General features: G+C 39.7%; 1 protein-coding gene and 1 long non-coding RNA gene across 2 annotated transcripts in view; one reads left to right on the top strand and one right to left on the bottom strand.

Annotated features, from left to right (window-relative positions):
- Nucleotides 1–669: 669 nt before the first annotated feature.
- LOC138412037 (uncharacterized) overlaps nt 670–17,942 on the top strand; it is an 81,788-nt gene continuing 64,515 nt past the window's right edge. The window contains exon 1 of the long non-coding RNA XR_011244556.1: nt 670–803. This is a non-coding gene — a long non-coding RNA (uncharacterized lncRNA). The remainder of the gene's footprint in view (nt 804–17,942) is intronic.
- Nucleotides 7,217–12,452, bottom strand: LOC109635517 (cytochrome c oxidase subunit NDUFA4-like). The gene is made up of 4 exons (XM_020096732.2): nt 12,227–12,452; nt 9,581–9,666; nt 8,419–8,482; nt 7,217–7,443 (listed from the first exon to the last, which is right to left on the bottom strand). Exons 1-4 carry the CDS (start codon nt 12,266–12,268, stop codon nt 7,387–7,389), a joined length of 249 nt encoding a protein of 82 aa, XP_019952291.1. The 5' UTR covers nt 12,269–12,452; the 3' UTR covers nt 7,217–7,386.

The raw sequence follows: 17,942 nt of genomic DNA, 5'->3' as shown, positions 1-17,942 counted from the left end.
ACCCTCACTAACAGGGCGGGCTACATAAACCTGTGTCCCCCATAATGTCTGCGTCTGTTTTCCTGCAGTGAAGCTCACACCACCTCTACAGATCAGTGTTTACTGCACATGAACTATTTTAGAAACAAGCTAACCTGACAACAGGCTGATAACAGAGTCTACCATGGAAAATAAAAGACTTTGTGAAGGATATATAGCAGCTGCTAGCTTCTGCTAGCTGTTAGCAAGCACCTGCTGCTAACGTCTACTAGCTTCTCTCAACTTCAACTACCTGCTGCTAGCTTCTGCTTCTATCTCCTCCTAACTGCTGCTAGCTTCTCCTAGCTGTTAGCAAGCACCTGCTGCTAGCTTCTCTTAACTTCAACTACCTGTTGCTAGCTTCTGCTAGCTTCTCTTAACTTCAACTACCTGTTGCTAGCTTCTGCTAGCTTCTCCTAGCTGTTAGCAAGCACCTGCTGCTAGCTTCTGCTTCTATCTCCTCCTAACCGCTGCTAGCTTCTCCTAGCTGTTAGCAAGCACCTGCTGCTTGCTTCTCTTAACTTCAACTACCTGTTGCTAGCTTCTGCTAGCTTCTCCTAGCTGTTAGCAAGCACCTGCTCCTACCTTCTGCTAGCTTCTCTCAACTTCAACTAGCTGCTGCTAACTTCTCCTAGCTGTTAGCAAGCACCTGCTCGGTTCAGTAACATTCTACGTGGATGCTTGGATTCCAGAAACACTTGGAATAGCTGCACTTCACAACTCGTGATACTTTTCCCAGAGGATTTGCTGTGGACTAAGACACCAGGGAACTCTGCTTCATCAAGGTGAGTGACTGCTATTCATGCTAACTTGGCTGTTCTGTTTGGGAGTTTGTCTGCTGGGTTTTATTTGCTGTCTTCTATTTTTATTGATGGTGATCTGCTGTCATGTTGTTTGCTTTGGTTGGATGGTGCAGACATTATCCTGTGATTCCCATGCTACCTCGTTTTACCTTTTCAATGGCCCATTCACACTCTGTTACCGTGTAATATTGACTTTATGGGACACTTTAGAGACATATTTAAACTGGAAGCAATTCTGTGTTGATGTGATTGTCTGATTTAATGTTTGCTTTTTATTTCACGTCATATTTGAATCTGATGCTTATTTCTCTGCTGCATCACCTGCATTCATTCTCAACTTATACTATATGTCAGTTCACTGCAGTTTTTCTCGGCTCATCAATGCTTAACATTTCACCAGAGGTTTGCATCTACAATTAATGTTACTAATATTAATAATGATGAATATCTGACACAATGATGTGACCTGTGACTGACATATAACGTGTGTATACTGAGACTACTAAGACTCCCCACATGGCATTTGGTACTGCAGGGTTTGTAGTTGTAGTAGTAGTAGTAGTAGTAGTATAACATTTAAACAGAACTTTGGCCTTAATGGATAATTTCTGTTTATTATTGGCATTCTTGTTTTCATTCCAGTTCTGTAACAAACTCTAGTGTGTTGAGGCTGGTTTATGCTAGCAGGGTTTAAGCAGTTTAAATTGACTAATGGTATCTGGGTTGAGGTGTTGCCTTCAACAGAATGATTCAGCTTCTGACTATGTTATTAGAATACCTTAAAACAAATGGCACACAGTAGAACGCTTAGCTCTGCCAAGGCCAAACAGTCTTACGCACATCTGTCGATATGAACAATATCGTTTAGCAGCGGAGTGGATTGTAAAATCACTCTTTAAAATAAATAGGTCCGTAAGCAAGAAAAAGTGTAATGAAAAAGTACTCTTCAGTTGTTATTGTAATAATTGTACACAGTTTTACCCATCTGGTATAATTCTTCATAATGCTGGTAATATGTCAGAGCCCGACAAACTCCTCTCTGATCCTCCCCTTGTTGTTGCAGGAACACACCATACAGTCTATGGAACACACACACACACACACACACACACACACACACACACACACACACACACACACACAAATGAAAAAGATGATAGAATTCAGTTCCCCTCGTAGCTGATCTGACAATAAATCACGTCTGTTTAATGAAGAGAGGGATAAATGACAATGCCAACAATTAATTAGAAATGTATCTTCAGTCTGCTTATCTGGTGTGTGTGCGTGCGTGCGTGCGTTTGTGTGTGTATGGAGTGTTCATGCTTGTCCTTTTTGTCATTTCAATACCTGTCCTGACAGAAGTTATGTGATAATAAAAACACAGGAGAGGAGGGTCTGTCTGTCTGTCTGTCTGTCTGTCTCTTTGTAATGATGTTCCTAGTCTGATGTAGACATCCAATGCACTGCAGTTAACCTGTAATGAAACACAAGTGTCCATGAGACATCATCGTAGTGTGTGCCTCTGTACAATAATCCTAATCCTACTCTTAATCTTTTATATCACACCTTGCTGCTGCTATACTTATGTAGCGAATAACAATACATTGTGCAACAAAGTTAAATGAGTATTTGGGGAAATGTCAATGAAGACGAAGGTGTGTTGGACTAGCACAGGTGATCAGAGGGATTTGAATTAAGAATATATAGCTTTTTATCACTGACTGTGACCACAAGTGACAATTAGAAAGTAATTGTTATTGCTGAAAATGTAATGCTGCCTGCAAGTACTAGTAATACCAGACCAAGTTAGTATGTTGCAGCAAAACCCCTGAACATATTGGAGTGAGTAATGATGCAATGAATAACAGGAATTTATGATTCAACTTTTTAATCGTCTTTCATAAAAAGATTCAGGTGGTCTGTTCCTCCTGCTGCCAAAAATAATATAATAATCCTGGAAGGATATTGATGTGGCGCTGTTCCCCTTATGAATGTTACTTCTTGTTGATTGGACAAGAGCATATCAACTAATCGAACAGAGACCTTCACCATACAATTAAAACCAGTATCATGTTTTCAGTAGGTGTAAGGTGTAAATAAAAATAATTGATGATTTCCATGCTGAATTCCATGTTTCAGGGTCCTGGATTTTTGTTCATGCTGACTCACTGCCACACTGTCATGGCCTTGACCCTTGAATAGAATAGTAATCAATGAAAAAAGTTAAAATGTCTGCTGTGAGAGAGGCCTGTTATTATTTTTTAAACTAAACCTCTTTAAAAGTTGGCTTTTACTTTTAATATATTGGTGTTGGGTCACTGTAATGTATTACTTCAATTACATACTTCACTTTCTACAAGTGAAAAAAACACTAAATTTGAGCTCCTAAAACAAAACAGACTTTTTATTGTTTGTCTCTTTGTATCGGTTGGATTAATGACACACTGGGGGACAAAGAAATATTTCCATCCACAAATAATCGTCTAAACAGTGTCCCTGATCTGCAATCCAAGAACCTGAGTACCTGAATGTGTCTGTATCTGTGTTAAAGTGGTCAGTGAGATTGTGTCTGAAAGAGTCAGTTTTACGATTTTCTTCTTTTTACCAGAATAACTTCAGCAAACAAACAAACATTTCCTTCACTCCTGCAGCAAACCTGCAGGCAGCCAATAATGAATGAATCCTGTTTTTTTTTCCACCTGGTCTAACGCAATGGAGACTCTCCTCGCTCCTAAAGCGATGAGGGATTCTAGGAACAAGACTGCCAATGCAGCATAATTCTTTGTCCTGCTTTTAACATGGTACCAGCTATTCTCATGCTGTATATCATAAACTCGTTGCTGCATTTTTTGGGACTAATATATAAGAATATTGCCTTGTACATTGTCATATTTTTTAGTGGGATCTGCTGTATGTTTTCTTCAGCTGTGCTTACCAGGGGCTCACTTGTAGACGCAATCTGTATTGATCACTGCGAGTATCACTGTGAGTATACTTTTCTAAGAAAAACTTAAAATACAGAAAGATGTGAATACAAAACATGGCTACATTTGCTGAAATGTGTTATTAAAATACAGTATATACTGTACATACATACAAATACATGTATTTCTTATACATTATATATCAGCCATACTGGTAAAACCCCGCCATGTTTATCAAAAAAACTCTTAAAGCTTTTGTCTGAAACATGCTTAACCAAGATGTATTTTTCTGTTAAACTTCAAAACTATCATAGCAGCTTTTCTTGATTGTTTTTTTCTGCACCATCTAACCTTGCAGCCTCTCCGTTGTGAAAGGTCGCTCCATTTGTAGATATGGACAAGTGCTGGTTTGCTCTTTTGATTTCGGTTTCAAGCTGCAGGAGAAAACATTCAAGGATGAAAGGCCTCGATATCTCCACTGGATCAGTGGATCTGCCCAGGGCCTCGCAACAACAGCCACTCCACCCAAGCGCTGCCACCGATGCCTCCTGTTTTGCGGCATGTCCTATTTACTTATTTATTCGTCCCTTCCTCCACCCACGACTCACTTCTTATCTCACCCATTAAAATTAATCCTCATCTAAAAATATCTACTCTTGCTCGTCAGAGAGGATGTAATCGAGGAGGAGATGGTCTCTCTCTCTCAATCTCTCTGCCTCTGCCTCTGCCTCTTAACTGACAAGTGCCGAAGTGTTTGTTTGTCGAGAAAGTGCTCTCACTTCAACTTCTGAAGTAGAACACTGACAAACACAACCTGTGTTTGTAAAACGGAGATCTTAATCACACACCGCCTTGCCTTGGCTGCCTACTGAGGCCTGATTTTGATTGCATGTCTGCCTTAGTGTTCGCTGTTTTAGAGTAGGACTGCGTGGGCTGACACAGTCTCTAACTGCTGAAGCCATACGAATGTTGTAATTTAGCTCGATGGGCCTATTTTATTGGTAGCGTGAGTTGGGAAAAAATGACTAAAAGCAGGCTAGGACAACACATTATTAAATAAAGAAAGCTCAGAATAAACATCTGAAAAGGCACATTGTGTTCGAAGTGTTGGAAAATGAAAGAGGAGAATGCGAAAATGACATTAGAAAAAAAAGAGACGGCAACAATACAAACAGAATCTTGACATATTCTACAAGCATTTATCCTAATTGGTAAATTGTTTGGCTGCGATTTACTAGTGTGAGTCACTCTCGGCTTTCAAGTTTTGTACCTATAATATGATGCATGAGGCAGTCCAATCTCAACAAAGCTGTTCAGGGTCTATTATAACTATCCCTCCTATTTGTGTGTGTGTGTGTGTCTGTGACCTTGTGATTATGCCCCAGTGTGATGCTTTGGCCCGGCTGATTACCTGTCAGCGGGTTTCATGCATTTGAAACACACACACACAAATCACCTCCCAGCAACAGACAATACCCACTGGGCAGGTCACCACGCTGCTGCAGGAAGCATATTGCTGTTTAAAGGGAGCAGACGCACACGCACGCACATAAATGGACCCATGCGGGGCCTGGAACATAGATTGTCTATTAAGTAGTATATTAGGAGAACTCAGGGGTCCGTCATCGAGACAGTTTGTGTGCCATTAGTGCTGGATATTATGTTGTCGAGTGTACAGTAATACTGAATGAAAGCGGATAGATACACACAGGTGTACACAGACACCAACATTTATCATTCAATGAGCACTCCAACATGGGGACATTGTGCCAGTAGGAGCCATACTAAATATTTTCCTGCTCCTCAGCAAAGTGAAAATGTTTTGGTCCCTCCAGACGGGCAGTGATCAAACACTCGAGCGATTCGTCTCCTTGGACTGAATCTTTCTGGGACTGAAAACTGGTTGAAAAAGAGCTCTATGACCCACACGAATATTCATCTCTCATGGTTAATTTCTATTTTGGTCCTCTTCATCTGCAACTTCATATCGCAGTGTGAGTGCATGTGTGACTTGTCACCGCGATGCTGGATTTGTGAAGTGATGAGCTCAGTAAATAATGTCTCTCCCTTGGAAATTAAAAGCAAAAGACTGGTTTTGTGGAGCTGCGTGGGTTCATTAACACAATCAACCACAAAAATTGGCTTTTCATGGTGTGCGTAGTAATGTCACACGCTTATTAATTTAGCAACATGGATGGCATAATAAGTAGAGAGGTTGTCCTTCACCTGGCATCCCTGAAAAAAGTGTCCTCTGCTGTTTTATCTTCATGAACTTAATCCTTCAATTTATCTCTTCTGCCACAATATAAATATGTGTGGAAACTATTTTCTTTTTTCCTGTGTGTTTTGGTCCTTATTCTATTATCTTGTTTAATCTCTATGTTTTGCTTCACCATGTGGTGCATCACCAGTTCTAAATATTACAATACCATCTCTTGTTGTTGCAGATGTGGTAGTTCTTCTTCTTTGTCCTCTTTTTTGTAGTAATCTACATTTTCAAGAGTCGTGATTACACATGGTGCTCAACCAAGCCGATCAATTATCCACTAAGGTTTACCTGCTAATGTTTGTCTGCCACTTGGTGGTCATCATGTAGTGTACATGGAGGGTTTTTTTTCTCAGAAAACACCAGTCTGCTGCAGCTGGAAATGAATGATAAGTGAATAGTGACCATGAACCCAAACAGCAAAGTTGCTGGTTAGAAAAACAATACAATGAGCCTGAAGATGGTAAAAAAGATCTATAGCTCAGAGGAACAGCTGAGTCTGGTAATAATCCTCTAGCTTGATCCAGTTGCAGCTTTTAGAGAAGCTATGGGTCATTAAACCAGCTGTAAAGTTGCTTTTCCATGTTTGTCCTTTACCTTTGACCGTCCAGCTGAGGGGTTCACTCAACAGACTGTATATAAAAATGGACGAAGTCAAATCATCTAGATTGCTCTATGTTGGCTGGTTGCAGTGTAGGTCATAAACCCCACCTTCTCCATGTTATTGGATGGGACAAGGAACAAAATAAAAAAAAGTAAAAACTACCCATCAAATACAATTTTCTCAAAGATTGTTTCTTTCATTTTAGCTTGTTCATATTACATTGATGTTTGTTCAAGTGTTTTTTCCGTTAAGTTATTTTAAATTGGTTATTCGATGCAAATCAAACACTCAAACTCATGATTAAACCTCAATACCACGGCTCCACAGAAGAGTCACTACTGCATGGACTCTGGCTCCAAATGATGTTAAGAATGCAAGATGGTGGCACCATTATCTGGAATAAGCTTCATTTTTAGCTCCACATCAAGAAGTGGAGATGCTTTGTCCGTCTTTATTTACGGTTAATGGTGCACCACCAGAAAATATTAACAGATTATCAGCATTGTTACTGTTTTACTGAATGATGATTAATACCCAACATGAAAACAAGTTGCATCTAAACAATGTTTATGATCATACACAGAAGAACCAGCTCTCTGTCTTGTGTCATATTTAATCATTTTTATTCACAAGGTTACAGTGTTAATTCAGAGCCGCTGTAGCAGACCACGATGTGAGACTGAGGAAATGTAGAGGAAGACATTTCACATCAGTGAGGAGACAGCGGGGGTCCTGCCAAACCTAGTGCCCCCGGAGCTGCCTGGAGGACCTTTAGAAGTCAGGGCCCTCTTTCTTCAGGTTCTTGTAGTCTGTGTTGATGGCCACAAACTGTGGAAGGCAGGAGGAATACATTTAAATCTGCTTTGCTTAAATTAAATTAATCAGTGCTGTCTTTTGGAGAGTACACTGGCAAAAAAAGACAGAGGTTAGGGTGTTTCCTTCCCATCTATAGAGTAGATATGGATTTGAATGTATGCATTTGCTCACTGAAACCTTTATGCTTTCTAGCTTTTTTTTTTTTCTTTTAGGAAAAAAAAACATGAATAAATATGTCATGGATAATATGCATTGTATGACTGCTTGGATGTCAGCATACATTACAGCTTTCAAACCATGAAAAAGACACATTTTACCACTGGCAGTGATTATTTCCTCCCCGTGTTTTTATTTATTCTGTCTGCCATTAAAACTCTCACCTATCCCCTTCTCTTTACCCTCTCTCTCTTCCCTGTCCTCATTACGATCGTTGTTTGGACTTCGGTGGAATTTCGATGTGAGACCTTTGCCTTGCTGTGGAGAATTAAACATGCCATGTCTTGACCTTTTGTCCGCCGAGTCTTTCATTCCACTGGCAAGCAACGCAGCCTTGAAACCCTCAGAAAACGTTCTTTTCTCTGAAAAACACATCCAGATCGAGTCTTCTGTCAGCTGGTTGTTTTTCTGCTCTATCGTGGAGTTTGTCGGGGTTGTTAATATTTTCATTAGTTGGTCAGGCATGTTGGCCTAGTTCAAGAAGTAAGGGAAATTACTGGCAGCCACTAAAAGCTTTTGTTCCATCTGCTTTCGTTTAGTTTTGAAAGACATGTTTTCCTTTGTTGTTTTCTCTTATTCGAACAGATGTGGTAAAAGCCAGGAAGCATCCATATTGATCCGACATCATTTTTCCAACACTGGTTTGCTTAAATCTATTTTTTTGTGAGGTTTTTAAGTTGGTGAAATGATTCTTTTTTATATACGTTTCTAGCAAACTTGATTAGTTTGAGCAAGCAGGCGCCCATGAGAATGTGTGATGGGAAGAGTTACCTTGTACTGGTAGGTTGGGTCAAGTTTGTTCCAGGGCTCTGGGTTGTTGTTCTTGTCCCAGAGGCTGCAAAAGTGGAAAGATTCAGGGTATGAAGAAAAAAAAGAGGAAAGAGAAGAGACAGGATGAATATGAGAGAGGCATACTTGATCATGGCAAGGAGGAGATGTAGAGAAAAAGAAGAGATGGGGAGAAAAAGAGCAGGAGGACAGAGTCAAAGGGGGATAAAGATGTAGATGGCGGATGGATACAAATTATGAAAAAAGAGAGAGGTGATTATGGGATGAGGTGAACTCAGCCCAGTGACTTGGCATCACATCTCTGTTCATTAACCAAAGTCTGGAATTCACAGCGACTGTCCTTCCCTCCTCCTCCTCCCCCTGCAGTAGCATGTCACGCCGCCAAAGCACAAACAAAGACACAGAGAGACTGATGGCAGAGCGAGCATGCGAGTACTCCATTATCACAAACATTAGACAGGCTCAGAGAGAGAGGGAGGCAGAGGCTGACCACAGCACTCATCACCAGCTGATGATGGGGTCAGGCTTTATGGCTGACCCTCAGAACAAGTGGTTTTGTGTGGCTCAAAATAGGACATGAGCCGTGCACATTTACTTCATGCACACTGTGGTTGGTGCAAATTGTCATTATGAAACATAACAGGTTAATCCAGCCATCTGCGTGTTGTAGAGTCTTGCAGCTTTCATTAAAGCTTTGTGTGATAGTAGTATCAAATACAGTATTTTATCACACCTGAGTCTTATTTGCAAGTTTCACTATCAGCGTTTGTAACATTAAATCATCAGTCTATTATATGCAGATGTTAACCTGGCACTGATATATTTATTGGATGTGTTGCCCAACAAATTGAAGAACTGCCAATTATGCTTTTCATTGGTTAGTTGCTTAAATGATAAATACCTTAAACTGCTGTCTTTAGTGAAACTTGAAATCTACACCCACCAACACACTCTAAATTCAGTTCATTCAGACTCATTGCCAAAAGATCCAACATGGGACTAACAAGACCCAGCCCAATGGGCCATATTGAAAATGTCAGTATCAAATGAGAATAATCCCAGGTTTAGATTCAGCTCACATTCTGTAAATGCACATACATAAGAAAGGTGGAAGATTACTAAACTACACATCAGAAAGACTTACGTGACATGAGGCCCTCTTGACAGACGGATCAGGTAGAGGATGGCCCCAGTGATGCCCAAGGTTGTGAAGAAAAATTGAGGGATTAGCTGAGGAGAGGAGGATAGAGTAGTGGAAGATAGAGGAGAGGAGAGGAGGAAAGAGAAGAGGAAGAACAAATTAATCTCAGACGTATAAGGGAAACAACCATTTTCTTTTAAGTGGTTGCCTGTGATATGAGCTGTGAACACAAACCTGTGTGAATGCATACGCACATATACATACACACAAACATCGGTAGTTGTTATTCTTGTTTTCCCTCTCGCTGCCCTCCTCCATATGCATGAGGCCCAGGCCATGTGTGAGGCAGCTCACTGTCAGCCTGGGTTGAATGGGCAAGGACGCGGTGGAAGAGAGAGCTGCCGCATGTCAGTGTGTGCCAGCCTCACCTCCTCAACACTACAGTATACCTGTCAGACTGAGCGACTGCATTACACGCATACACACATACGACACGTACACACACACACTGAGAGCGAGACACTCACACAAATACACACAGAAATGAGCCCACACACCTAGGCTGCATACTCAATGTGTGCACACAGTTTAATTTGATGCTCTGAGTTGTGATGATGACAGGAATTAAAATAGAAAAGCACATTAGGGGGACAGGGGGATAATGTGATATGTCATCTTAAACACCTAAGGCTTAAGTGTGACAATCCTCTCGCCGTGCAGCATCTATTCATCAACACCACATTGCCATACATTTCCTCTCTGCTTCGCCTTGTGATACTCTCATGTCTGAGACCGAGGCAGAGACAGAGACAGAGTCACACCGCTGGTGAACAGATGTTCTCAGCCCACACAGATCTAGTCGAGCTGTAGAGAGATGACAGTTTGATCAGGTTGAACTGAAGGATGTCTCTACTCAGCTGTATCTAGACATCTGTTTTCCTTGTCACTTGCTGTCTTCTTGATTAGCAGAATGTCTGCTGACAAAACTCAGTACCTTAATGAAAATATCCCCTCCCTCTGCCACACAATCAAAACCACTCAGCACACAACTGCGTATACATATATATAGCTTGATACATGAAAAGTATTTTCAGTTCACAGCAGAATATGGGCGAAAAAATTATTAACCAAGTACCAATGTAGTTGCCGATTAATTTTCTTGACTAAATTCATTTTCTGTTTGTTTAGATATCCATCTAATCATCTAACACCACATACCAGTGTTGACATCCACAGTCCTGTCTGGTAAGGTTACAAAAGCATTTTGGTTAAAGTAACAGGGACAGATTGTGATTTCTTTTTTGTGTGTTTAGTCTCTGTGAACTTTTTCTGCATTAAACCAGAACCTTCCTTAACCATAAAAACATGTAATTAAAGCTGCATTCAGTACAAATGGATCTTATACGTGTATTGATGAACACCTAAATGATGATAGTGACTATTTTACTGATAAATTCAGTGTCACATAAATGAAAGTGTCATTCTTGTTACATTAACAGAACTAGCCAGATCAAGTTAATACAAACCATCAGCTGCTTTCTAGGACACAGAGATGCTCAGTCATGTATCGTGCCCTGAGCTCACCCAGCATGGGGTTTATGTTTGCTGAATTCTTCTCAGAGGAGGTTTACTATAAACTTCACCAAGTAAACCTGGAAAACAAAATACAAGTTTTCTTTCTCTTTCACATTCACATGAACGTGAAAACATGCACAAGTGCACAGATTATGTGGACTGACTGCAGATGATCAGATTTGATCATCGAGGCAAACACAACCTGCCACACACACACACACACTAGCACACAGAAGCAGGTCAGCTTTGATCATTCACTCTCACACAAACACACACACACACACACACACACACACACACACACACACACAGAGACACACACACACACACACACAGAGACACACACACACACACACACACACACACACACACACACACACACACACACACACACACAGGCCTGCGTGTAGGGAGCTGTCCATTCCCCAGTGCTGATATCTTCATATCCTACACAAAAATGAAGATTTCACCTTTTCACCATCAGCCTGACTGCTTTAGAAAGTGTTTTATACTTGGTTTGATGCTGTTGCTGCCCTTATTACTTTTCTGGTGCACTGCCAAGCCAACCCTGTCAATCCTCAAATTTAGGTCACCCTCGGAAAGGCACAGAGGCAGCAGGGAGGGAAAAAAAGAAACAAGCACAGACAGCTTCGTCTTTCATAATAAACAAAGTATTTTAGCAAATTAACACGCCAAAATAATTATGTGCTGTCAACACAGTTTATGTCAATCAAGTCGGTGATCAGAATTGAAATTATAATTGTTTCAAAAGAATCTAAAAGAAGCTCAAAGATGACTTTCAGTAATTGGAATGGGCTCAGGTGTTAATATTATTTCATTGTCAGTATTTGTTTTTATTGGTAGGCCAGTAAGTTCTTGCTCAGTTAATTTAAAACTAATGAAAAAAGGAAATGGTGAAAAACTAATGTCAAAAGTCCCAGAAAACATTTTAACAATCATAATATGTTGTTGACTTAAATGTAGGGTATTATATTTATTACTATACCATCAGTTTGTTAGGCCTACATAACTATAATCACAGAATTAACAGATACATGATATTATGCAACCTACCCCTGGGTGTTTCTTCGCTTGTTGGATCATGGTCCTAATCATCTTTTATTGTTCTTCCAGGGAAATGTAATCCACCAAATGAAAACAAAAACTCAACTAAAGTCTGACAAATGTCTCCATGTGAGTGACTCTGTGCAGATTTACAGAAAGAGCTGATTGTTAGCTGTAGATCAGTGCAGTACAACAGTGCCAGTGCACGGAAACCTGTTGCCAATCTCTCCCCCCTGCTCTGCCACAGCCCATTGGCTAAACCAGAGGGTCAGATGCGAGAGGGAGAAGGGGGGAGAGAGGGAGAGACAGTTCTAATCCTTATAATCATGTCAGCTGAGGACACTAAGTTTCCACTGAGGCTCTTTGGGTTCTCTAAAGTGTTTTGTTAGACAGCAACAAAACTGCAGGTACTGAAAGTCCCATTTTTTACTGACACAACAGATATTCACAGATATTTTCCAAACATTTTCTCCTGGAGGTGCAGCAGTAGAGCGGCCAGCTCAAATTATGGTTTCATATTTAAACCTCACACCCACACTGCAGCCATTGTGTTGGATAGTTTCATGTTATATTATTATTTCTAAAATGACTGTTTTTATGGATAGCCATCAATCTGATACTTTAAAATCATCCCCCAGCAACCGATAAATGTTGGTGCCGATCTCGTTCACTGTAAAGAGGAGAGAAGTAATAGCGGTGTCCAACATGTCCCTTGGGTTGAGACCTTTGTCTCTGGTAATGACAATTGATTGGTCTGTGATGCAGCACCTGCAGACCTTTCAGGTTCCTTAACAACAGTTTCAACCTAATGTAATTAACACCAAAATGCTACGCTGGGCAAAATGGCACAGGTCATTACTATTCCTTACTTAACGTACTGGTTGCATTCTCACCATTTATCATGCTTATGTGGACGAGGCAAAGTGGTTTCATTGTTTAGTCATGCTGATGTCATGGCTCTAGGGATGGCAACCGTAGTCTGATGGGCCACAACTTTTACTCTGGTCCAGACTGAAATATCTGAAATACCATTGAATTTGATGATCTTCTACATTTAGCCCTGTCATGAATTATCATGACAACTATTATACAAGTTGCCCTTAGACTGTATATAAGTCTACAGGCAACAATGTATTTTCCTACATTGTACAAAAATGAAGCTGAAATATTGTGGATACAGGTACCATCATCAAATATAATTACATAATTGACTTAATTAAGAGCCATAGTCTGTGCAATATGCTAATGCTAGTGATGTGGAACCACGGTATTGAGAACCCGTTGATACACGTTCTCAAGCAATCACGTGACTGTCTCAGCTGTCAATCATGATGCGTCACCCTGTTTTTTTAAGCATCAAATAACGAATTAAAACTAAAATTATGGCTAAATGAACACTGGACGCACATCAGTGTGATTACATACCTGAAATGACAGAAATCATCTTTAAGGAAATTTAGTTTTTCATGTAGTTTGACTTTTTAGTCTAATCGTTGTCCCATTACTTTGCATGGAGGACGCAGAGTTTTTAACCTATACCTCTGGCAGCCACCAGGGGGTGATCCATTTGGTTTCACTTTTGTCATGTTGTCTGTCTTGAGATACAGTCAGATGCCACCAGCAGGGTCAATGTTTTCACTCTAGCTCACTACTTCAACATGTACCCTAAAAAATGTTGTTTAGACATCTGAGTTTTCAGGATGATGTATCTTGATGACTTTGAAATCAGAAAAACTAGCATGAATTTTGGTTTGAATATTATTGATCCCTGCAGGATGACTATTAAGAGTTCAGGTGATCGTCTGAATTTTCCTCTGAATTTTCCTCTAGCGTCATCACCAGGTCAAAATTTCAGTCTTTTTTTATTCTTATTTTTTTATTGATGGCTATCGGGATGTGAAGAGGATTTTAACCAATAAGACAAAAAGCGTTTGACAAACATCTTACCAACCTGACCTTTAAGGAGGTTCAAGTCTACAAGAGAGCACTGCTGTAACTGTAGGTATTCCCTCATGTAACTGGCCAAATACAAAACATAATTTTTATCTCCTTTAGCAGTTTGTGAGATCAATATTTCAGAGTATGTGGAAGATATAAAACCATCCATCCATGTGCGGAGGCTCATTCTGTGCAACCTATAACATTTTTGGATGTGCATCAATTTCATCAACTTTTAAGGTGTTTACTGTACCAAAGTAATATTTGGGAGTGATTTATGCTGCGGTGCCCTCGTCCTGCAGTCTTGTGAGTCACCCTAAGTTGTTTTACCTGACATTTGTCAGTGGAAAGATTGCTATTTCTGTATACCACATGACAAGGGTAATGGGTGCAATTTTTCACCCAGCAAGGATAGAGAGATTGATGAAGGTTGATGGGGAAGGAAGGGTTTTCAACAAAAGAGGATGGGGGGGGAAATGAGATGCATTAAGACGAAAGAGGGGAGAGAAAAAGTCAATATGTCCGCCCCCCTCCCTCATCAGTCTCCTCCATTGTTCCCCATAACAGATTGCCGGCCAAGTGTTTAAAAGAAAATACAGTGTAAAAGTGCAAAATCCAAATCTGTTTCCCACTGGTGCTGTAGCAGAGGCTTAGTGGCTTTAATCAGATTTCTATTGTGTGTATGAACAAAGTAGTGTAGACTTGACCCCACCTGTAAACAAAGCACCACGAGTGAGCTCGTCATTTTATAGTGCTGTCCAAATGTATGGATTTTTTTAGCACCTATATAGTGGACTCATTGTTAACCGCAATGCATTGTGAAAAGTAGCGTACAACCGATAGTCCCTAACCTAGTTCTACCATCATGCATTGTGTTTGCGGCAGACAGGAGAGACAACCTTGACCTTTTGCACAAATGTAAATACGAGCAGATCAAAGCACAAACTGCAGTATAAAATCAACATTTAATATTGGGATTTTTCACTGGACGACCAAGTTGTTGTTGTACGTCAGAATGCTGTGACAATTACATAATTACTGGCGCAGAGAAAATGCGCATAGTAGTGTTCAAAAACATTATTCTCTTTTCCCAGTTAGCTCAATATATTGTCATCTAAAAACAATTGTGAGTGTGTGGTTGCGGACATAGCCAGAGACGGCTTAAATCAACAGAAGAACTGTGGCAAGTTCTCCAAGATGCTGGGAACAAGCTGCCTTGAAAAACTGTCAGCAAGTGTACTTTGTATAAGTGTGTGATTTTAAAGGGAAGGGCAGTCACACTAAAATGTGTAGTTTATACTCCCTCATTACCACATTTGTGTTTTGATGATAGTGGTGTCAAAATCTCACATAACTACTCACTCGGGTTGAAATTTTGTGACTCTTAAGGTCATAGCATATAATTCTCATAAGCATCAAACCATTCAGTGAGTGTGTTGAGTGTCCATCTGTTTACTTGTTAATGTCTTTACGATGAGGTCATGCAACCTGTTGTGTTTCAGAAATCCACCACAGCTTACACTTGTGCACACACAGACACACACACACACACACACACACACACACACACAAACACACATACACACACACACACACACACACAACTTCCATAAATTCTCAACATGTTTACTTTCATTCCTCAGAGAGTAGTGAGTACTCACGCGTCCCCTCAGTGACACAAGTCTGATACATCCAGGGAATACAGGAGCCTTATCAAACATGTCTTCAGCCATGTGCAAATAAGTGGTGACCCCGACATCTGATCCCACCAGGATGGCTTTCAAATAATAGATGTCTCTGTTCCTGATTTCTCTCCCTAAGATTGTGGCTCATGATGGTACAGAGATTGACTGTTACTGTGTTTATTTTGAATTTTGACCTCTATTTCCAGTGACTGTACACAGGAGCAGGGGTGCCACTATTAAATTCTAGTCCTCATAAGAGGGTGAGATAGCCCCCCCTACCTTAATGTGTACAATCTACACTCTATATATATAAAACCATTGGGGAAGCCTTGTGATTTTTTAGTTACAACATATTTTCTCAGTTTTTGTGTGGTAGTGGTGCTCAGAAAGAGACGAAGACTTTTAATTGGCTCTAACCTCATGAAAACAGTGAATGTTCTCAAGATTTTGGATATTTGGTGTCATCATACTGTGTCACCTTCTTGCTTAGACCCCAGAGGAATATTTATCTTTCACCTCACGACAGGTACACACTGAAAAATAATTCACTGCAAAGTGTTTTTTTAAATCTTACTTAAAATATCAGGTTCCTAATGGGCCAAAGTTATAGTTAATAACATCAAAGTAGATGCAGTTGTGAAGATCTTAATTCTTTAATATTTATATAAAATCTGTGATCCGATTGTTTTGTAGCTTTTCATCTGGGGATATTCTGCTCAGTCAACATTTGTGTACGTCAAAAAGCTGTAACTGATCATATTTTCTCAAATTCAATCTTCTTTTATTTTGCTTTTCAGGTTTTATTTAGGTTTAGAATTAAGTCAAAAATCTTCCTCAGAGCATGATGGATGCATATTAATTTTATCTGTCATATAGGAAGCAGCAACACAATGGATGTGGAAATGTACTACACCTTATGACAGAGTGTTGTTTGAAATACTGTATGTGGAATGACAACATGATAAATAACATGCAGGGTGAATCCTCCAGTGAATTTACCTTGAAAACAGAGTGTGTAGAACAGAGCAGAACCTTGTGGCTTTGTTAACAGTTACTGCAGACAGAGTGAATGTGAGCGTGAAGGCCTTTTAATAGACCACCAAGTGCAGTTCTGTGTGATGGACTGAGATGCCTAATGTGAAATACTGTCCTGCCACAACCAACTTCATTATAAATTAGAGCCTGACTGATAAAGCAGCAACTCTGATATTATCAGGTGATTGTTTAATCTATGATATATTGGTATTGGCATATAGGTCAGTTGCTAAGTAATAAGATATTGCTGTGCAGAGATCTCAGAGATATATTTGAGTTAGGTTAATGTTTTGAATTATGTCAGCATTACATGTTGGAGAGCCAGTTCATTTTTATTTCCACCAAGGAGTTAAAGTTTTTTGGCCTGTTTGTTTGTTCCGTTTCTTTTTGTTGGTCAGCAGAATTACATTAAAACACTGAATGGGTTTCCACCAAACTTGGTAAAGGGACAAAACATGGGCCGAGTCATTGCACGACTGTAACGTTGACGTTTTTTAATAGTCTACGTAGTATAAATGTTGGTCACAGTTCTTTAACAATGACATTTGAGGGATCTTTTTCTAGTTTATTTCTTTACATTAAAAACATAGTAATTGATAGATATTTTTAATAATTGATTTATTGTTTCATTTAGTTTCTTTTAGCCAAGATTCCATGTTTTTTTGGATCCAGATTCTCAAATAAAAGATTTGCTGCTAGTCTTTATCATATGCGGTAGTAAACTAGTTATATTTGGGGATTTGGGCTGTCAATCTGACAAAAGAAAAATATTCTATCTCTTTATATTTGACCTATTTTTAAAAACAATTCTCTGACCTTATTTTTAAGAAGCAATCGATGAATTAAGAAAATATTTGGTAGCTTAAATCATAGTGAAAATAATTTCCCTGCCGCCCTATAGCATTTATTTGATGGTTGCAAACTAAATTTATACAAGGAACACAATACCTAGCTGTAATAGAAACAGGCTTTTTTCTTTTACAACCCAAAGAGAGTAACTTATTTTTCTCTTTTTAGAGTAGTCTAGGATAAGAGTTTAAAAAAAGCAGAAGATGAGTGGCAACATC

This window comes from Paralichthys olivaceus, chromosome 2 (assembly GCF_024713975.1).
Source record: "Paralichthys olivaceus isolate ysfri-2021 chromosome 2, ASM2471397v2, whole genome shotgun sequence".
NCBI classification, from domain to species: Eukaryota; Metazoa; Chordata; class Actinopteri; order Pleuronectiformes; family Paralichthyidae; genus Paralichthys; species Paralichthys olivaceus.
Note: the sequence above shows the minus strand (reverse complement) of the source record. Positions and strands in the feature narration are given on the sequence as shown.